Genomic DNA, 22,691 nt, shown 5'->3' on the forward strand with positions numbered 1-22,691 from the left:
TGACTGGCTCCTCCCCTGCTGTGTTTCATAAAAATTAGAGAGGGACACTGATGCCAATGCTCCTGAAAGAAGGTGAGAAAACCTAACAAGTCTAACTGCACAGGAGGTGCAAGGTGACTGCAGACAGACCTGGCTTAACTGGGGTGCTTTTTGCTAAGTGGAGTTTGGGTCTCCCCCGCAACTCAATTCAGATTCCCACTGCTGTTGCGGATCCCCAGCTCTACTTTCTATCCAGGTGACAGAATCAGAGGCTGAACTTCTGACTTCACAAACCCTTCTCAGCCTCAGACTGAAACCGGAGGCCTCTGTCGAACATTTCCACTCATGCATTTTGTGTGGCAAATCGAAGGCGATGGGCTAAAGAAGGACGTCTCTAAAATGTTTTAATTACCACCGCATGCATCCTTTCATCAGACAAGTAAGTAAAGCAATCAGAGCATATGACACTGCTGCAGCCTTGGGTTAAAATCACGTACAGGGAAATAGCTTTTCTTTCTTTTTTTATTCTTTTGCTTTCTGCACACTGACACAGAGGTAAAAGGAAATGACTGAAACTTAAATAGGAAGGAACGCGTCGCAATTACATTATCACAATTCTGTACATTTCTCTTCCTCACAGGTCAGTGAAAAATCACCAACTATTATGAAATGGGACAAGTGGAAGTCACAAAGGAACCCCCCAAAAATCTCATAAAAAAATATACCCCAGTATGAAAAGTATTGTACTCCTGGCGTCTTCACATCCTTCTCTTCTGTGTACTTATATACAATACTGAAAAGAAAAAATAAATATGTTGAAAAAACCTGTGCTTAAGTCTCACAACAGCAAGTTCTAAAAGCAAATAGATGTTGGCCTAACATCTCTGCAAATTTAAAGGGAATTTTCATACGACACGAAAAAGTCTAGGACGACTGAAAAACTAATTTCATGAATCTAGACGCGCGTCTGATGTCTTACAGGCCTGTGTTCTAGTGCTGGCTGTACATGTGACTGCAAACTGAGACCAGGAGGACAAAACAGAAGGGATGTGAAAATCCCTGGAATCTAAGAATGTCTTATAATTACAGATTTATTATGCTTGTAGGAAAGCATATCAGTAAACCCACCAGGGGAGACTTCAGATTAACAATAAAAAACATTTCCATCCATCTCTCCAATAAAAACTCTAAACTTGCTGTTTACTATTCTTTAATTACAACGCGATAAACAAGGGCTGAGGAGTTTTTTGTGGGTTTTTTTTTTGTTTTGTTTTGCTTCTGTTCTTGTTTTTAAAATACTAAAAGTTTTATTCTGAGTTCCCTTTTAAAATATCAACCTTTGGTGTTACCCAAAGTTTTGATCACCTAGTCCTCTTGTGAACACCCAAACTGGACCCTTCAGGGTATGTGGTGGTCCATGAGAACAAGACAAAATGTGAGAACTAGGGGACTCTGGTCAGGCTTTCGCCGGAGGCGTTCTTCCCACCCCCTACCCCCCTGCCTACTGAGACTCTGACACGGCTCTTCAAAGTGACATTAAAAGGCATTTTGACCAAAGAACGTAGCACAAATTAAACAAGTAAGTCGGGATCCTCTTTAAGAGACAAAGATGTAAATCTGGGGGGGGCTAAAGAGAACTACTGCTGATTACATCGTGGAAGAAGTTACATGAAGGGAATCATCAGAATGACAGCAAAAACACGCCTGGGAAACTGGACAAGCGCTAGATGTGGTGTGCATGTGACAGGATCTAGCCTGTCACCACTCACAGGTGGCTACTGCTATCAGCTGTCTGGAGATGGGCAGAAAGCATAACATTTCTAGTAAATGGAGGGAGTAAAATAAGAATAATATAAAAAAAACAGAGAGGAAATTTTCCATGTTGGAAAGACTAAAAAGCCAGCAAAAGATGTAAAAAAAAGAGAGGACGTGAGAAAATGTGGTACTGTAAGAACAGGAGACAGAACACCTACAATAAGTCAGGATACTTAGTTCAGAGCAGAGATACATACAGCTGTAAAGGCGGATGAAGAAGTTACCCAGAACCAAAGAATGCACGTCCATAAAAAACCTGAACTCCATTTGAGGGATGGGACCAAAGAGTGGGGATGGGTCGGAGGGCAGTTACCACAGTTTTGATGTCTCTCCCTTCCCCCTGAGAAACTCAAATACGACTCTAATGATAACTGTTTAAAACAAGGTACTTAAAAGTAACTGTAATAATCATAGCAATATACTAGCAGAGTAACTTTAGAACCCTATTTCCTATTTTGTCTTTTTTTTTTTTTTTTTTTTTTTTGCCAAACTAAAGGATGCAAACCTCCACAACAGGCATTTGAATGTTTAAGACAGAAAAGGACACACAGGACAAGGTGACTGCCAAATGATGCAAACCAAAGACAGTGGGGAAACAGGGGCCATCGTTTTGGCTCCAACTGCCACTGTGAGAGGCAGTGTTGGGGGAATATAATCAATCAACTGTATTCAAAAGTACCGGGTTCTGGGTCAGTATACTAATGCCCCTCGGTTCTTCATTAGTAAAGAGAGGGAAGGTGAGAATGCCTATTCTAAAACTCCAGGAGGCATCTTAAAAAAAAATGGTCACAATGAAGATCCGAGATATAAGAAGTTAAAAATTAACAAGGCAAAACTAAAACTAAACTTTTGAATTATGTAGAAAATCTGCTGGGGATCCTGATTATAAACAAAAAGGTTTATTTTGGATGTTACACAACTGTACAGTGAGAGAATATTACCATTGTTTCCACGGATAAATGCATCCCCGTACTTATTCTTCAGCTGTCCATTTACATATTCTTCCGTCTGCTCCAAGGCTATATTCATGTAGCCATCCAGGCAAGCCAGGACCCCTGGAGGCAGATTTAGTCAAAGAGAAGATACTTAAAGCAAGTCAGAGTCGAAAATTACAGGGTATACCTTAGAGCTGACAATCTCTTTATTTGTTAGCTCTTACATGCTTAATATAAAAATTCACACTGTAAATGAAACTCAGATCGGTTCATTCTGTGCCACTGTGAAGGAAGGCTAAGAAGCATACAGTGTGAAAGCAGTCATATACCCACTGCTAAGAGGGAAAACATCAAACTATCACTTGCTTTGTGATATGTGTGATAACAACAGCAAGTTCTAAAGCCTTCCCAAAAATAACAGAACAAGCATGTTCCAAATGAGACACCATCCTTTGAAAGCTAAAATCAGGAGTGGGCAATTATGCAGGAACAAATGACCACTGGCCAAGACTCCTCGCTTCCAGTGGCATTTCTTACTTCAGCCACTAAGTGAAATATGGGTCTGGCAGATTTATTGCATTCTTTCGCAACATCTACTGCAGCAGATGAATGTACTCCAGGGTTAAGAGGAAGTCTCCACAATCTGTTAAAATAATAGAAGAGGAGACAGCAGGTGCTCCTGAAGGCACATCTTAAAGCTGTGACTCACAGTGAAGAGCAGCTTGAGAAGAGAGGGCAACATATTGCATTATAACACATCCCTTTCTGTTTTGTCACAGTTAGAATATTTTCAAATCCAGACTAATATAGAAAAGTGGCCCAAGACGTTCTGAGGAGCTTTTAAGGAAAAACTGTTTGAGTGAATCTTTTTAATTGTGTTAAAATGGCATAAATTGTGCAAAACTTGCGCTGATATCTATATCTATATCTATATCTATATATCAGGGCAAGTTTTTTGTTTGTTTGGTTTTTTGTTTTTTCCAAAAGGTGAAAATATATAAGCCTCTAAGTCTGGGTCTCTAACTTAAAGTGGTATTTTCTAGAAAAAAAAATTAAGTGAAAACAAACAGTACAAACTTGATTCAATTAGTCAAGTCGATGGCTTCATTTGGCCTCCACTTCGTTAATATGCTCCTCACTCTGCCTCTGCCCCCATTTTCCTCTAAACAAAAAGTTTCTTTTCCCAATTGTGTGTGTCATGAGAACACAAGACGTTAACCTAACGGAATTCTGCTAGAAGCTGCACACTTTCAGAGAACCAGAATAGATTATGGACAATTACTAACAATTATTTCCTATCAAAAGAAAGTTTAGGATGTAAGTTTGTAGTTTATTTCCTGCTGTATCATTCTACATCAAAACCATAATCCTAAACGGGCAGGAAACTTCTGAAACATGATATGCAAATCTATTTTAAACTTAACTAAAGGCATTCCAAAATGAAATATTCACTAATAAAAACATCCCTTCTCCTGGCAAAGGTTGTTTTATGAAAAAGATTCCAGGAGGTTGTAATTGTAACCCCCTCCCTTCTCTAAGGGATAAACTACTATGAATAACAGAAGAAACAACGTTTTCTTTAAACTTCAAGAGAAATTGTTACAGAGAGCTGGGTTTTTTAATTCAATCATTATGGTTACTAGCCATGTGAAAGGCGGTTCAGCTTCACTAGTAAACAAAGAAACAGAAACAAAATGAAACTATTACTTGTTGCCAATTAGAATGGAAAAGTTGAAAACAAGGCTAATACAAGGGTTGGTGAGAACACAGAGAAGAATAAACCCATCTGCCCCGACTAGAGGGCCACTTGGCAAGCTCATTAACACAGAAATCCTAGCCCAGAGGATTTCTTCTAAAGAAATACTTGGACAAGTGTTCAAAATACATGTCAAAGAAGAGGAGTTGTTTACTTAAAATAGCAAAAACTCAGTAAATACCTACATGTCCATTAACAGGAAACTAGTTAAAAACAAAAACAAAGTGGTGGTACATCCACACAAGGTACTCCTATGCAGCATTAAACATTCTGTAGTGTCAGAGAACTGAATGCATTTTTTTTTTTAATGTAAAAAAAGAAAATAAGGGCGTATGTACAGATGATTCCATTTATATAAAATTATGCTTATATGGACACAGGTCCCAATTGGTAAGCCTGATTATCTCAATGGAAAATTTGGAGCGACTGCTTTCTTCTATATACTTTTCTTCATTATTTGCTTTGAACTTGCTTAAAAAAAAAAAAAAAAAAAGAAAGAAAAAAGAAAAAAGGAAAAACACATATATTACCTTTACAAATTCAAAAAATTTCCCTAATGAGGATAGAGAAAAAAAAGTTGGGCTAGGCCGGCTAATCTCCCCAATGAAGTGGATTCTGAGAAGATATTGAACATAACATCCCTACCCTAAATGACTGGCGAATATGTTCAAATCTCTAGAAGTCTGGTATCTCCTTTGGGCTCATCAAAAGTTTATGGGTGTAAAGCGGTACATAGAGACTTTCTATCTCAGTATTCAGTATAAATCCATTAGTTCTACTACAAAAATCAAACTAAACTGGAGGTATGTTGTTGATATCAAGAAACTAAAGCCGTACAAAAACAGTAGAGTGATTTCTTAACAAGGCTTTTAAGTTAAGCTTGAGTTGGGAGTCCTAGCTCCTCCCTTACTAGATGGGGATAAACAGGTATCTCAAAGGATTTACGTGAAGATAAATTGGAAATTGAAATGATTAGCACACAATGGACACACAGTAAGTTCTCAGTAATATTAAATTTGCATGTGTAGAAAGAGGAAAAAATTCAAGATTACTATCATCATTCAGAAAAGAGACAAAAGGCTTTACTCTGCTAATGAATTCATTATCTGCACCCGTGAAATACTCCAGGTAATTAAACATACTTAAATTTTGGAAGATTAGGAATTTAGTAACTTTTAAAAATAGCATGTGAGGGGCGCCTGGGTGGCTCAGTCGGTTAAGCGTCCGACTTCGGCTCAGGTCATGATCTCATGATCCGTGAGTTCGAGCCCCGCGTCGGGCTCTGTGCAGACAGCTCAGAGCCTGGAGCCTGCTTCAGATTCTGTGTCTCCCTCTCTCTCTGACCCTCCCCTGTTCATGCTCTGTCTCTCTCTGTCTCAAAAATAAATAAACATTAAAAAAAAAAAATTAAAAAAAAAATGGCATGTGTGATACCATTTTTCCCCCACAAAGTTCATTTCAGTAGTGTCACAGCCTCTTAAAACGAACATTCTCTAAAAGAAAAGAAAGGTGTATCTGGAGTCCACGCATATTGTAAGAGTGGGAAGTTCATGTTGTAAAATGATACTGTCTAAACAGCTGCTTGTCATTCGTGAATACTTTGGCAAAAATGAATGCTGCTGGGCTAAGGTGTTCTTCTGTACCTGGTTATTTATGCCCCAGGTGACTGAGAACCCTGGCTCTTACCAGGGAGCTTAGGCACACGCAGTCTCAAAGCACAGACAGGAGACAGCAGTCACACAAATCAGAGCGGAAGTCAGAAGCACACACTCTGCTACCTGCACTGTCTCCAAAAGGAACTATCTCAGGGGTAGAAAAGAAATAGGCATAAAAACTACGGAGAACCCATACTTTTTTGGTCTCCTGGATATGTTTAAGACATTAATAAAAACCAGTTAAGTCATATTTACTTATTTAGTTGCACCAGTGAGGATGAAGCATGAAAACACTACCTCGATAATCCACTCCAGAATTCAATTTTACCACAACTGGTCGTCCAATGATTTGCTTTAAGAAGTCACTCGGGGTTTGTTTCCGTAGACTCATTTTAACAATCCTGATCAAGAATCTGAAAGGGGGTAATAAAAGTGAAGGCAAAAGTTAATTATTCAACAACAACAACAAAAAGCCTGGAAACCTTTAACGTATCTGTAGGAAGTCAAGTATCAAAGGACCACAGATGAAGACTCAACATCATTCACTACTGCTATCACAACAGGGCAGCTGACATGTTTCCAGTACGTACAGCGAAATACTAAACGAATGCATTATCTCACTCAGGTAACCCACAGCGACCCTATGACACAGCTTCACCACAGCCCCCTGTGTGAATAGAGCCCCTATTCTTAATCGCTTGTCACTACTGTCTCACACACAGTCAGTATATGCATTGCAGCCACGGCCACCTCCATCATTTGCTGAATGCTTTCTCTATGCTGAGCACTCTGCTAAGATCCTTATAAACACTATCGCATTTGATCTTTGTAGGAACCCTGGGAAGAATGTCTTAATACCTCATTTTGCTAATGAAAATAACAGCTCAAAAAGTTGAAATAATTTGCCCCCCAAATGTGATGGAACCAACGTTCAAGCTCAAATCAGTCATATTTTAAAGTCTATGTTATATGATGTAGACATATTTACAAACGACTGATGCCAAAACAGCGTTTCTCAAAATAATTATAATCATAATTGAGAGCTAGTATTTGAGTGTACTGTATGTCAGCACTTACCTAAGCGCTTTTATGTATTAATCCATTTAAACCTCACTACCTTATGGGGCAAGTATTGTTTTTAATCTTCATTTTACAGATGAAGAAAAAGACAGAGGTCCTGCTCTGGCACATGGCTAGTAAGTGAAATGACCAGCCCATGCTCTTAATCATAACCTTATATAGCCTCCTGAAAGTTGCTAATGCAGCCAGAGATTTTGATTTCCTCTATTATAATAAAGATATATACTCTATGTAATTATCTTTTTTTTAATTTTTACTTTAATCACCTGGTGCTCATCACAAGAGTACTCCTTAATCCCCATCATTTATTTCACCCATCCCCCCACCCACCTCCCCTCTGGTAACCATCCATTTGTTCTCTACAGTTAAGAATCTGTTTCTTGGTTTGTCTCTCTCTTCTTTTCCCTTTGTTTGTTTTGTTTCTTAAATTCTACATATGAGTGAAATCATATGGTATTTGTCTTTCTCCAACTGGCTTATTTCACTTTTGCATCACTAATACTCCCTAGCTCCATCCATGTCATTACAAATGGCAAGATTTCATTCTTTTTATAGCTGAGTGATATTCCACTGTATATATACACCACTTCTTCTTTATCCATTCATCAGCTGATGGACACTTGGGCTGCTTCCAAAATCTGGCTATTGTAAATAATGCTGCTATAAATAAAATCTGGGGTGCATGTATCCCTTTGAATTAATGTTTTCATATTCTTTGGTAAATACTTTCATAGGGTAGTTCAATTTTTAACTTTCGAGGAACCTCCATACTGTTCTCCAGAGTGGCTGTACCAGTTTGCATTCCCATCAAAAGCGCAATAGGGTTCCTTTTTCTCCACATCCTTGCCAACACCTGTTGTTTCTTGCACTGTGGATTTTAGTCATTCTGATAGGTGTGACATGATTATCTCATTGTGGTTTTGATTTGCATTTCCTTGATGATCAGTGATGAGCACCTTTTCATGTGTCTGTTGGCCAGCTGTATGTCTTCTTGGGAGAAATGCCTGTTCATGTCTTCTGCCCATTTTTTAATTGGATTACTTGTTTTTTGGGTGTTGAGTTTTAGAAGTTTTTTTATGTATATTTTGGATACTAAACCCTTTATCAGATATGTCTCTTGCAAGGATCTTCTCCCATTCCATACGTTGCCTTTTAGTAAGAAAAAGTCTTATTCAAGAATTGGACTCTGAAATACAGAGTATTATATACCCAGATCAAACATACATAGTTGCCAAAGACTCCTTTCAAAACTCATCTTGTTATATAACAGTTATCTGGCTCAAAATATTCTGGTAAACCAATGTAACAAAACTGTGGTTACTTATGCAAAAACTGATAGCAAAAGGAATTTGAAAATTAATTTTTCTGTTTCAGTCAAATGAAGTTATTCTTTAGTAGCCATATAGTATTGACACTTAAAAATCAGTATGGATACAATATTTGAAGGATTCTGCTCAAAAACTCAAATTGTTTTCAATCAACATTTTCGTAACACATTCTTCCAGAAACAGCCCAGCTTATTTCACTCCAAATCTGTTCACTCGATGACCTGAATTCAGGGTTAGGAACATTGTTTGCAGATCTTCTCAAAGTGAATCTGTGCTGGCTCAGCAGTTTGGGTAAGGTAGAATGCTAGGTTGTCAGCTTTTCATTTCTTCAACAAACACGTGTCTGTCTGCACATATTTTCAACGAAATTCACAAACATCTCATTCACATAGGTTCTGACCTTAAAAAACTTAGAATCTAGAAGAATTTAAACTCTTGTTCAAAGAGTGTGAGTAAACAAAGGGAGTATAATTTCAGTAAAATAATTTTCTGTAACCATGAAAAGTCAACATCCTAAGTTAAACAAAAGAAAATGCAAATTTCACAAAGTATTCTTGAATTTGGAGCTGTTATTTGGACCATTCCCTACTCCATCTCCCCAAGACTTGAAAGACTTTAAAAATGTGATCAGCTAATTATTTTACTCAGGAAATTTTAATTTAACTTTTCCACTGGATTGCCAGTTTATTTTTGTAGCTACAGTCTCAATAGATAAGTGGAATTACAACCGCTATTCAGTACAATCACTATTCATTCAAGACTCAGACCACACAACAATTTTATGTTGTTTTGAACACAAGGAAAAATATTACAAAGTAAACCTTGTAACAGATTCAGTACTCTTGATGGGTTTAGTAAAAACAAACTAATCTTCCCATTTGTCTATAAACTGCCTCATTTATGTCCTGAACACGTGCTGTTTTGTGGTTGAACAGGCCAGAGAGACTATTAACCCCAAAGGCCTGATAGAGACTCAACTCATGAGTCAGGCTCATTTCCTATTAGATGGGAAATCCCATTACGGCACTTTCTAGGTACAAGACTTGAGATGAAACTAGTTGTTTATCTTGTGTTAAAAAAAAAAAAAAACACTACGATGCATTGTCACGTGAAAATCTAGTTGACAGGAATATTATTAACTACCTTGTCCAAAGTTAAGTTAATGACAGAATAAAAAAGACCACAAACCTCGACAACTGCTGGTATTAATTATTTTTAAAATGTTAATCATCTTCTTTCTTCACCTTTTTAAAGAGCATAGATAATATCCTTCTAAGCTCATCAAAGATCACACCTCTGCCATTAAGCCACATTTTTACTCCAATTAACATCAATCTCTTCCTGAAGGCATTCAACACTTCTAACTTTTGTACAGCGCCTAAGTGAGCGCCCAAGTGTCAGGCACAGAGGCTGGGGTGTGAGACTAATGAGACACACATAGCCTTGGGCCCTCAGACTTTGCGCTCCAGAGCTGGCACAAGGACAGGCCAATGGAGAACTTTTTAAAAAAGTTGTAATGTATTTGGACAGAATTGTGCAGGGAGCAGCACATAGAGAAGCTCGCTTAGCGCAGGCTTGGTGGGTCAAAGGATTCCTGGGGGAGACATCTGAACTGAGTGGGAAGGAAAAGGAGTCCACTGGCCGAAAGGACAGAAATCTTGGCAAAGGCAGAAGACTGTGTGTTTGGGTTTGAGGAGAAAATGCTACACAGGCAAGGAAGACAAAATGTAGCTGCAGAAGGGAGAAGGGCCACATTTCTGGCAGGCAGGGCAAGTCAGGCTAAAAGAGCTTGGGCTCCAGCCGCTAAGTCAGTTTCCTAAACATCCATCAATTGGCTCACTTCGGGATTCTGATTCGGCGGGTGCGGGAAAGAACCCTGGAACCGGTTTGCACATGCCCAGCAGACCCTTCTGAACTGGCAAGTATGGGGAATACTGTGTCAGTGGAGGGGAATACTGTGTCAGTGGAGGGGAACACGAGGGGGTTCTAAGGAGAGACTCACATGAGCTCCACCTGCTACCTTCCACAGCAGAGTGGAGGTGACCAGCTCACTTAGTTCTGGCAGGATGCGTTTCCCATTTGGTTGGGATTTGTTATCATCTGTCACTACTCTCTTTTATATTCTCTACTTTTTTATATACAAGTCCTTTCTCCCTCAAAAGACTGTGAGCCACATGAAAGGAAAGACTAATACCAAGCTTTGCATTTATTCTCCAGGACATCTTCGTTCTGCAGAATCTCTTGGGAAAAAAAAAAAAAAAAACCATTTTAAAAGTTATTTGAAAAGAGGGTGGTTGCTTCAAACACATTTTATCCATCACTTTAGGAGGCCACGTCTTTTACATTCATCTTCATTAGGCTTCCTGGGTACTCCCTGTTACTTAATGATTGGCCCATAAATCCATTTTGTGTGAGTAAATTGGTCTCAACATCACAATTTTTCCCATCACTTGGCTCACGTAATTTTAAGTGTTCATCTTTTAAATTGGTTACGGCAGAAGGAACAGTTCTGACCATTTCTGAAGCGAGAGAAAAGCCTCTTGAACCATAAACACATAAGAAGAAAAAGGCCTCCTTTCTGCAGGGGTCACCTTGATAAAACTTCTCCCTTCAAAATTAAAGCCATAATCACCTCTATGGCTCTCTCCCTCCCCTGCCTCCTACTCAGGCTTGTTTTCAATGACCTATTTTCAGAAATGGCTATTAAGTCAAAGGCTGTATATTTTCTGCCAGAAGCTACTGAGATGAGAGGTCCAGTATAAGAACATCTGCAAACTGCCCTGCAGAGACTTTTTTCTTTTTTTTTTTTTTTTTTTGGTAAAAGAATGGGGGGAAAAAACAAATTTTATTCATCCAACTATGTATGTTAGATTCACAAGCAATTCACACAGTAACCCTGCAAGGTGGTAAGCAGAAGTAAAGCTTTTGGTCCCAAAGCCTAAGCCCTTTCAAAGCTGCCCTTTTGAATATGTCTAGATTCTCCTGCTAAGCCTGGAGCATGGCCACAGACGTGCATGGAGATGTAAGTGGAGATCTGGGTGGAGAGTAGGAGCACTGGAGGGAAAATGCCTCAAGTGACAAATAGCCTGTGAAGAAATACAATGGTCAAAGGTTCAGAAGGAGATCTGATGTGATTTCAAGAGTTGTGTTATTGAGCAGATGATTTACAGATTTGCAAACCATGCAAATCCTGGTTTCTTGGCAATGTTCACCAGTAAACTTTCACCTACTCATAGCACACTGACAGCTTCGGGTGAAAAAAACGTGATAAGTAAAACAAACAAACAAAAAATCACAATGAAACACAACATGACAACCCAAGTAAACACACACAGCCCTGGACGGAGAGGGCATCAGACACGGACAGCCGCTCCCTAAACATCTCCCTTTTGAGACAGGGGCATACCTGGCCCCCTTCTGAAGGCTTCATACCAATCCCTCCTCCCCACACAGTAGGGGGCTGCTTTCCTCACCCCTCTCATGTGAGCCAGGAACCTCAGCCCTCAGGGTACCACTTTCCACTTCTCAGGCCGTTCTGTAGTCTTCCTGTTGACCAGTCTCCCACGGTAGGTTCTAAGCTTCTCAGAGGCAGGGAAAGTAGTATCCCTGGTTCGTAAGCTCACTAGCCAAGCCTGTGGGGGGCATTTAATGTCAGTGCCAAGGAAAATCCCTGTCTCTTTCTCCCTGACCCACAAACTACGGTTATAGTAACTAGCATGGTATCATCTGTGCACTTAAATAGCTACAGCACAGTAATAACTCTATTACTGACCATCAAATAAAAGAAGAATGAAGAAAACTGAAATGTTTCTGTGTTAAGTAAGAACCAACTGCATGGAGTCAACAGAGATGCTTGTTAAAATGAAGATTCCTGAAGCCTGCTGCTAATCAGACTCCCCGAGCAAGGGGCACTGTCACATTTTTATAAAGTTCCCCAAGTAATTCCTGTAAGCAAGTGGGGACATTGGGAAATGTCTGGAGACATTCTGGAGAAGGGTGGTGCTATTGACATGTAGTAGATGGAGGCCAGGGCGTTGCTTCACGTTCTACAGACCATAAGATAGCCCTCCACAACAAAGGATTATTTGGCCCAAAGTGTCAACTGGTCTTAAAGCAACAAAGAATTTTAAAAAACCTTCAAGGTATAATAATTGAGAAGAGCTCAATTCTAACCAGATAATAGAGTACAAAATACTACTTATTAGATCCTTTATTCTGACATAAAAATCTGAAAACAACTGTCAAAAGTCTTGGGGGCACCTGGGTGGCTCAGGTCATGATCCCACAGTCTGTGAGTTCGACCCGCACATCAGACTTGCTGTCAGCACAGAGCCTGCTTCGGATCCTCTGTCCCTCTCTCTCTTCTCTGCCCACCCCCCCCCCCCACCACTTGTGTGCGCTCTCTCTCTCTCTCTTTCGCTCTAAGATGAATAAACATTTTAAAAAAATTTAAAAAGTAAATCTTGAAGGGGCTACCATTATAAATAATGGATTTCTAATCCCGGTCATGAAAATGGTCAATTTCCCATTTTTCAGTATTACAGTTCCCTCAGATGATTAAGTCTTTGTTCTTTGGTACAATTCTAAAAGGATAGAATAATCCAAGTGATGTAAACCTTTTTTTTTAATTCTCATACCAAATATGCCAGTCTAGTGAGAGACCACCCAATGCAGGATAAGGAGTACTCACTTGGGAGACTAATCCCAGCTCTGCTACTTAATTTAGCTGTATGCCTTGGATAACTCCTCATTTCACCTCTCAAGGCCCCAGGCTCCTCATCTGCAAAATAAGGAAGTTATGCTAGATGATCACTTAAGAGATCATCTTGCTCTAACACTCAGTCCAGCCTATGCTGACTTCTGCTCCAATAATACATTTACACACACACACACACCAAATAACCCTCTTAGACTCCTGCACAAAATTCAAGCAATTGGAATTGTGAGATACCACCACAAAAGAGACAGAGAGAGAGAGGCTGATGTATTAGAACTGTATTATGAGCTATCACTCTTTCGGTGAAAACAGGCATTATCATACATGAATGATGTAAACTACTAAAACTTTTCTGAAAAACAATTTGGCAAAGGGTATGAAGATCTAAAAAGACCTTAGTAGAACACAGCATCTATTGTAATAATTTCACTTCTCAGAATCTAGTCCAAGCAAATAATCTGAAATACAGTTTTTTTGTTTTTTTAAGCTTAACAAAGTATTACCTGGGATGCTAAAGTGAAGCAAAGGGGTGCCTGGGTGGTTCAGCCGGTTAAGCGCTCAACTTCGGCTCAGGTCATGATGGCGGGTTTGAGCCCCACGTCAGGCTCTGTGCTGACAGCTCAGAGCCTGGAGCCTGCTTCGGATTCTGTGTCTCCCTCTCTCTCTCTGCCCCTCCCCGGCTCACACTCTGTCTCTTCCTCTCAAAAATAAATAAACATTAAAAAAAATTTTTTTAAGTGAAGCAAAACTTCTCAAACACCCTAAACGCCTCACAGTCAGGCAATGGCTGCATTTATGGGCCCTACACAACGGCAGAATAGGCAGCCAATCAAAAGATAGAAAATTAGAAGTTTTTAGAAAGAACTTTTAAATGAAAGTGGACGACTGTATATACTGTTAACTGATAAAATAGGGAGTCTAAGCTCGAATAGAAAGTAGTACATACAAGAGTAAAATACACAAATAAATGGCAGGCGGAAAGGTTTCAGTGAATCTTACTTCCTTTACCATATTCTTATGTGTTTTCAATTTTTCAATAATCCTGTATTACTAAGGCGTGGGTGGCACACTAAGTCACTACTACCAACCTTATCTGCATTAGCCTAATTCTAGACACTCTAAAAATACCTGCTATGAGCGAGCGCGCGCACACCTATACACAAAAGTCCTGGTGATAGGACTTAACACCATACAACTGTGGACATCCGAAACCTGAGGACTGGGTAAGATGGACTGGGTTAGGTGGGCTGGTCCAGCTCTCAATTCCTGGGTGTCAGCGGAACCATCCCGACGTGGTCGGTGTAGCCCTGGGAACCGAGCGAAGCCTGCCCGTGTATTCCGGGCCCGCTTTCTCGCCCAATCCGCAGACTAATGTCGGGGTTCCCTCGGGAACTTCTACACCAGGATTGGTCTCAGAAGCCAACTCGGTGGGGCCAGGCAGCTACCGTTCATCCCCGCGTGGTCTAGACGCCCCCCGGAGGGGTGCCGGGGGCGGGGGTGCGGGGGTCTCAGGGCCGGCGACCACAGATCTCCTGACTTCCTGGCCTTTCCAGGAGTGGAGGAGACCGTGAGCGCGGCATCGTGCGGGCACCCGCCATCCGCAGGCCCCGGAATCCACGCTCCGTCCTGGCCCAGATCCGGGTTGCTACTCCCCAAACCCGCCCGGGGCGAACGAACACTGGGGCCTCGAACCGCCCGCACAGCCGCCTGGCTCACCTGGTGGCCGGGATCCAAACCTCCTCTCCAGCAGCGCCACTAGCTTGCCTCCGCGGACCACCCGGTTGAAACCGAAAGTGAAACTGCGGCCGCAGGTGGCACTTTTCTGGGGAACAGAGCGCTGCTTTTCTTGGCTACGGCAGCCCGCGAGGACCGAAAAGGCCAGACTTCGCCGGAACGCTCAAATCCAAGAATCTTTTGCCTAAAGTCGAGGTTGGTGCTTTGGAGGTCAAAGTAGAAAGCTCTGGTGCTCTCTCTTCTAACGGAAAGCAAACACCCTTAAAAAGGGAAAACTGGAAGTGATCTTTCAGCCAGGATTTCTTTTAGGCGGAAATGCAAGAAATAGTTTGAAGTCATACTAAACTGAGTATTACTGCTAGCGTAATGACTACGCGTACCCAGGCAGGTCCTTAATTAAGTTAATGCAAATGAATAAATAAAACAGGCAGCCTCAAATCTTTAAATCCACTTTTGGGTTTTTAATTTTTTTTTAACGTTTATTTATTTTTGAGACAGAGAGAGACAGAGCATGAATGGGGGAGGGTCAGAGGGAGAGAGAGGGAGACACAGAATCTGAAACAGGCTCCAGGCTCTGCACTGTCAGCACAGAGCCGAGGCGGGGCTCGAACTCACGGACCGCGGACCGCGAAATCATGACCTGAGCCAAAGTCGGCCGCTTAACGACTGAGCCACCCAGGCTCCCCCACTTTTGGGTTTTGATTAAGTGTGTGAAGATGAAGTCATTATTAGCAAAAGATTGTTTCCATGGCAACGTTAATTGCCACAAAAAGAATCCAAATTACTAAAGTAACTCCGTATTATAATGGCATAAATTGTGTTACATTACAATCTAGTTCTAATTGGAAATGGTGTGCAGACGCTATTTAAGTGCTACTATGGGAACTTGGTTTGGAATTTTGCATGAATTCTCAATATTCTTGCTATTAATGGAAAGGGCGAAGAAAAACAAAACTGTTATACCAAGACTTGATTCCTTTTTTCCTTACACACATGCCCTCATCAGCTGAAAACTAATACTTTAATTCTATTTATGATTCGTAACACTATAAACAACAACAACAAAAAAAAAACCTGTCTCTTTAAAAAGATTCTTGATTAACCCTGTTAAGTGTTATGGATCTAAGATGCAGAATTTTTTCCTATGATAAAAATGAGTTTTCCCTCTTGTAAATATCTCCTAAAGAGATAGGTTCTTTGCTATGGCCGACAGAGAACAACTGGTGTGATTTGATGGAAAAAAGAGATTTCCTTAGGGGTGCTTGGGTGGCTCAGTCAGTTAAACATCAGACTTGGACTCAGGTCATGATCGTGGAGTCTGGGGGTTTGAGCCTGTCCTCAGGCTCTGTCTGTGCTGACAGCTCAGAGCTCCAAGCTTGGCACTCAGCACTGGGAGCCTGGAGCCTGCTGCGGATTCTGTGTCTCCCTGTCTTTCTGGCCCTCCCCAGCTTGTGCTTGCGCTCCCTACCCCCCCCCCCTCTCAAAAATAAATAAACATTTAAAAAGAAAGAGATTTCCTTATAGTCCTTCTCTAAAAGCTCTCTTTGGGTAAAAACCAAGCATTACAGATTCATTGAAAAGGCTGTATTTGAAGTTGTTACAGTATAAAATATAATGTTAGAAAAAGTTAAGTATCATTTAAACAATTAGCTGTAAAGAACAAACATAATAGGGACACCTAGTTGGCTCAGTCTGTTAAATGTCCAACTCTTGGTTTCAGCTCAGGTCATGATCTCATGTTTCATGAGTTCAGGCCCCTGGCCAACGCAGAGCCTTCTTGGGATTCTCTCTCTCTCTCTCTCTCTCTCTCTCTCTCTCTCTCCCTCTCTCCCTCTCTCCCTCTCTCCCTCTCTCCCTCTCTTTCTCTGCCTCTCCCCACTCACGCTGTCTCTCTCAAAATAAATAAATAAACTTTAAAAAAAATTTAGAAAAGAATAAACATAATAGGATATAAGGCCCTGTCCCCAAAAGCTTTCTTCACAAAATTGTACCACGTTACTCACCAGGTGTTTCAGTTATTCAAAAAAAAGAATTGTTTGGTTCATAGCCTTTCCCCCATTACCACAGAACTCTGATGGAGTCATTAAGACTGGTGTGGTGGGCTTGGAACAATGAGGAGTTTTAAGGTCATGGTTCATCTGCAGACGTAGTTGCAAACTTTTTCAAGGGGCATATATCTATAAGGGCCCAACTAGACAAATGGGGTGGGCGTGGTGAATTACTTCATGAGCCAACAAACTTATCAAAATGTAGCTGTGCCCAGAATCCCCTTAGCAATTATAATTGGCTTTTACTGATTCACAAGGCAATTCTCCATATTTCACAAGTTTTTTTTCTTTACCTTTCATTATACAAAGAAAACACGTGCAAGACTTTTTCTGAATGGTAGTCCACCAAGAACTAGTCTTCAAAATCCTGAACACAAACATTAATTTATTAAGGAGCCCTAAGGGCATACATACAGTTTGACATGATTTACTTTAGCTTACACAGTTTAGTTTAGCTTAGGTATTAGAGTTGATAAACCTATACTGATGCATCATTACCACCCAAATATCAGTCCATAGTTTGTATTAGGGTTCGCTTTTGGTGTTGTGCGTTCTATGGGTTTTAAGAAACATATAATGACAGGTATCCATCATCATAGTATCATGCAGAGCATTTTCACTGCCCTAAAAATCTCCTGTGCTCTGCCTATTCATCCCTCTCTCCCCATTGACCCCTGGCAACCCCTGGTCTTTTTACTTTTGCCATGGTTTCACCTTTTCCAGAATATGAAAAAGTTAGAATCATATAGTATGTGGCCTCTTCAGATTGGCTTCTTTCATTTAGAAATGTTCTTTTAAGTTTTCTTCATGTATTTTTATGGTTTGATAACTCATTTTTTAGTGTTGGATGATATTCCATTTTCTAGATGTACCATGGTTCATTCTCTTACTGAAGGACCTATAGGTTGCCTGCAAGTTTTGGCAATTATGAATAAAGCTGCTATAAACATCTGTGTATGGATTTTGGTGTGGACATAAGTTTTTAATTCACTTTGGGAAATACTAAGAAACGTGTTTGCTGAATTGTTTGATGAGAGTGTGTTTAGTTTTGTAAGAAACTGCCAAACTGTCTTCCAAAGTGAATATACCATTTTGCATTCCTACCAGCAATGTCTGAGTGTTCCTATTGCTCCACATCCACACCAGCATTTGGTGTTTCCAGGGTTTGGGATTTTGGCCATTTTAATAGGCGTATAGTGGATCTCACTGCAGTTTTAATTTGCAATTCCCTATTGACATATGATGTGCAGCATCATTTTGTATGCTAATACTTGCCATCTGTAGATCTTCTTTGCTGAGATGTCTTTTCTGATCTTTTGCCCATTTTTAAATAAGATTGTTGTTGTTTTTTTTTGTTTTTTTTTTTTTTTTTTTTTTGTTGAATGTTAAGAGTTCTTCACCTATTTTGGGAAAGTTCTTCATCAGATACGTCTTTGCAAAAATTTTCTCCCAATCTATGGCCTGTCTTCTCATTCTCTTGAAACTATTATTCTTAAAATAGGCAAAATGTTGGAATGCCTGGGTGGCTCAGTTGGCAGAGCGTCTGACTTCCGCTCAGGTCATGGTCCATGGGTTTGAGTCCCATGTCAGTCTCTGTGCTGACAGCTCAGAGCCTGGAGCCTGCTTTGAGTTCTGTGTCTCCCTCTCTCTCTGCCCCTTGCCCATTCGCACTCGGTCTCTGTCTCTGTCTCTCTCTCTCTCTCTCTCAAAAATAAATAAACATTAAAAAAAATTTTTAAATAGGCAAATGTTGGTATGAAATACTAAGGTGAACTTTTGCCATTTCATTATTTGTCTCAAGTGTTTATAGTTCTATGCTTTTTAAAAACTATGTTCTTCAGTGTTTCATATTCATAAGAGAAGGTATTGTGGCTAGCTTACTTTATAAAACACCCAGCAAGACTGTGAACACATGGGTGATCGTATCATGTTAATGCTGCTAATGATATGTGTGTGGATATATATATATATATATATATATATATATATATATATATATATGGAATTGGACTGGCCAACAGTCTCCAAAGTAGATTTTAGTACCTAATCAGTGTTAGGCTTCCAAGAACACTGGCTAGTCTTGTTCCAGCAATGCATTACCTGGTATGAAGTGCTGGTTTGCACTTGGAGCCAACCTGGATCTTCAGACTGGAAAATAAAAACATCTAACCTCTCACATCCTAGTTTTGGGTACTTGGACCACTATCTTCTATCTTTTATCATGGGATGTAAAAATTATTTATTAAAGAAGATGAGAAGAAAAATATTCTATAGTTGTTGAATTTTTCCTCCTCCTCCTCCTCCTCCTCCTCCTCCTCCTCCTCCTCCTCCTCCTCCTCCAATGCAGCCTTTCAAACATCTCACTTTTATGCAGCAGTCTCAATTCCAACTCTCTACCTCAAATGGAGCCAATGCCTTGTCTCTTATGGTAATGGGCATTAAAACTGTCACTCACTTCCATTCTCCCTTCTCCTTAAACAATTCAAATCTTATCATCTTCTGGGTTTTTGTGACAGCCCTAAAGCTGGCCTCATCATTTGGAGCCCAGTTCCCTTTCTCCTCACCAGACTAATTTGTAAGTATGCTTAGGTCTTAGCCCATACATAAATTCTTTAAAGAAAGTCTTGGTAATCCCTCAGACTAGATTGGGTTCCTCCTCTTGTTCATGATCATAGTACACTAAACATCTTTGTACCACTCGTAAATGCTATAATTATATAACTTTGTGTGTCTGTGTGTGTGTCTCTATTTGTTTTCTCCCCCACTAAACTGTCTGTTCTATGAAGGTGGGGGCCAATGTCTCTGTTATTCAGCACTGTACTGTAAAATCTTCTGAGAAGGGGCAACTAAACTTTGACAAAGCAGGAAAGAATATCCAATGGAATAAAGACAGTCTCTTCAGCAAGTGGTGCTGGGAAAACTGGACAGTGACATGCAGAAGAATGAGCCTGGACCACTTTCTTACACCATACACAAAAATAAACTCAAAGTGGATGAAAGACCTCCATGTAAGACAGGAAGCCATCAAAATCCTCGAGGAGAAAGCAGGCAAAAACCTCTTTGATCTTGCCCATAGCAACTTCTTGCTCAACATGTCTCCAGAGGCAAGGGAAACAAAAGCAAAAATGAACAACTGGGACCTCATCAAAATAAAAAGCTTCTGCACAGCGAAAAAAACTAAAAGGCAACCGACAGAATGGGAGAAGATATTTGCAAATGACATATCAAATAAAGGGTTAGTATCCAAAATCTACAAAAAAACTTATCAAACTCAACACCCAAAAAACAAATAATCCAGTGAAGAAATGGGCAAAAGACATGAATAGACACTTCTCCAAAGAAGACATCCAGATGGCCAACTGACACATCAAAAAATGCTCAACATCACTCATCATCAGGGAAATACAAATCAAAACCATGATGAGATACCACCTTACACCTGTCAGAATGGCTAACATTAACAACTCAGGCAACAGCAGATGTTGGCGAGAATGCAGAGAAAGAGGATCTCTCTTGCATTGCTGGTGGGAATGCAAGCTGCTGCAGCCACTCTGGAAAACAGTTTGGAGGTTCCTCAAAAAACCTAAAATAGAACTACCCTACGACCCAGCAATTGCACTACTAGGCATTTATCCAAGGGATACAGGTGTGCTGTTTCGAAAGGACACATGCACCCCCATGTTTATAGCAGCACTATCAACAATAGCCCAAGTGTGGAAAGAGCCCAAATGTCCATCGATGGATGAATGGATAAAGAAGGTGTGGTATAGGGGCGCCTGGGTGGCGCAGTCGGTTAAGCGTCCGACTTCAGCCAGGTCACGATCTCGCGGTCCGGGAGTTCGAGCCCCGCGTCAGGCTCTGGGCTGACGGCTCGGAGCCTGGAGCCTGTTTCCGATTCTGTGTCTCCCTCTCTCTCTGCCCCTCCCCCGTTCATGCTCTGTCTCTCTCTGTCCCAAAAATAAATAAACGTTGAAAGAAGGTGTGGTATATATATATATATATAGATATATATATATATATATATACACACACACACACACACACACACACACAATGGAGTATTACTCGGCAATCGAAAAGAATGAAATCTTGCCATTTGCAACTACGTGGATGGAACTGGACAGTATTATGCTAAGTGAAATTAGTCACTCAGAGAAAGGCAAAAATCGTATGACTTCACTCATATGAGGACTTTAAGAGACAAAACAGATGAACATAAGGGAAGGGAAACAAAAATAATATAAAAACAGGGAGGGGGACAAAACAAAAGAGACTCATAAATATGGAGAACAAACTGAGGGTTGCTGGAGGGGTTGTGGGAGGGGGGATGGGCTAAATGAGTAAGGGGCATTAAGGAATCTACTCCTGAAATCATTGCTTCACTATATACTAAATAATTTGGATGTAAATTTTAAAAAATAAAAAATAAAGTTAAATTATAAAATCAATCAATCAATCAATCAATCTTCCAAGAAGGAATATAAGCTTGTTGACTGATGGACAAATTTCTCAGAAAAGACAGTGTACCTTTTATTTTTATCAAGAGATAAGATATATTCTACATCATGGGCATTTGGTTTTAATGTGGTGTTCGAGATGTTTAAATAAATGCCCAGATCTCACTGACCAACATTTTGAATTTTAAAGGAGATGGGCTCATGGTCTGAACCCCTGTGAGGAGAGTCTTCCAGATGCCATGCTGCTTTATGCTCCACTGTGAACTCTAGAAAACCTCTCTCAGCTGTAAAATTCAGTGAAATCGGTGTGACGCTGCCCTTGTATTTTAATCAAGATGAACTTGAAAGGTGAACATTATAAGTGGGAGAAATTATTTATAATTTGGTAATAAAAGTTTATGTCTAACACTCCAAATTTCATACATCTGCTATGTGCTGGCCCTGAGATATAAAACAATTGAAGTTGCCTTTACATTTGGCCTCATATGAAAGGTCATAAATTAGAATGATAGCATTCGTCCTCTCTCCTAGCTCACAAAATTTCCATATTAACATCTTCACCTCAAACATAAATGGTTACCCAGCTACAAAGAAAAGAGTTGTGTTGGCCCTCATGAATTATAGTTTATGTTGGAAATCTGTGCTATAGAAGGCTGCTGTTCATCTTGCTGGGGAGTACATCTACTTCAATGAAGCTAATTTGACCACAGTGAAACTAATTAAGACTGTATGGCCAGCTTAAATAAATAAAGTACCGTATATGAAAATTTAGGAATATTTTAGATTTCAGCAAACAATTTCTAAGGCATGTGGTTCTTTTAACTCTTAAAAATGCGTTTTGACATCTTTGAAGGATTTTCTCTGCTAGAATACCTGCTACCAAGCTTATTTAAAATTAATTCAATTTTCAAAATGTTCCTTTCTAATGTGGTTTTCACTGATAATGTGAAAATTTTGATTTTTTTTCAACTACAAAAAAACCCGCAATCCATTTCTACTATGACATATCATAACGAAATTCATTCCAAAATGTTAATGAATTGGACCAGTGCTTTATGTTTAGACTTTCAAAAAAATGTTTACAGCAAGAAACCCAGATGTCCTTGATTTTCCAGAGTAGGTTATCAAATCCATATGCTTTTTTGGTGTAACGGTTTCTTTTACCAGCACTGTGGTATAGTTAAAAT

General features: G+C 40.0%; 1 protein-coding gene across 3 annotated transcripts; it reads right to left on the reverse strand.

Annotated features, from left to right (window-relative positions):
* Positions 1 to 483: 483 nt before the first annotated feature.
* On the reverse strand, positions 484 to 15,061 carry LSM6 (LSM6 homolog, U6 small nuclear RNA and mRNA degradation associated). Of its 3 annotated transcripts, XM_030312974.1 has the most exons (5): positions 14,982 to 15,059; positions 13,239 to 13,328; positions 6,438 to 6,553; positions 2,736 to 2,849; positions 484 to 772 (listed from the first exon to the last, which is right to left on the reverse strand). In XM_030312974.1, exons 3-5 carry the CDS (start codon positions 6,529 to 6,531, stop codon positions 738 to 740), a joined length of 243 nt encoding a protein of 80 aa, XP_030168834.1. In that variant the 5' UTR covers positions 6,532 to 6,553; positions 13,239 to 13,328; positions 14,982 to 15,059; the 3' UTR covers positions 484 to 737. The 3 variants fall into 3 exon arrangements, with proteins under 3 accessions (XP_030168834.1, XP_030168833.1, XP_030168835.1); XM_030312973.1 differs by lacking the exon at positions 13,239 to 13,328 and having other exon boundaries at positions 14,982 to 15,061; XM_030312975.1 differs by lacking the exons at positions 13,239 to 13,328; positions 14,982 to 15,059 and adding an exon at positions 12,022 to 12,180.
* Positions 15,062 to 22,691: the final 7,630 nt, after the last annotated feature.

The sequence above is a fragment of the Lynx canadensis genome, chromosome B1 (genome assembly GCF_007474595.2).
Source record: "Lynx canadensis isolate LIC74 chromosome B1, mLynCan4.pri.v2, whole genome shotgun sequence".
NCBI lineage: Eukaryota > Metazoa > Chordata > Mammalia > Carnivora > Felidae > Lynx > Lynx canadensis.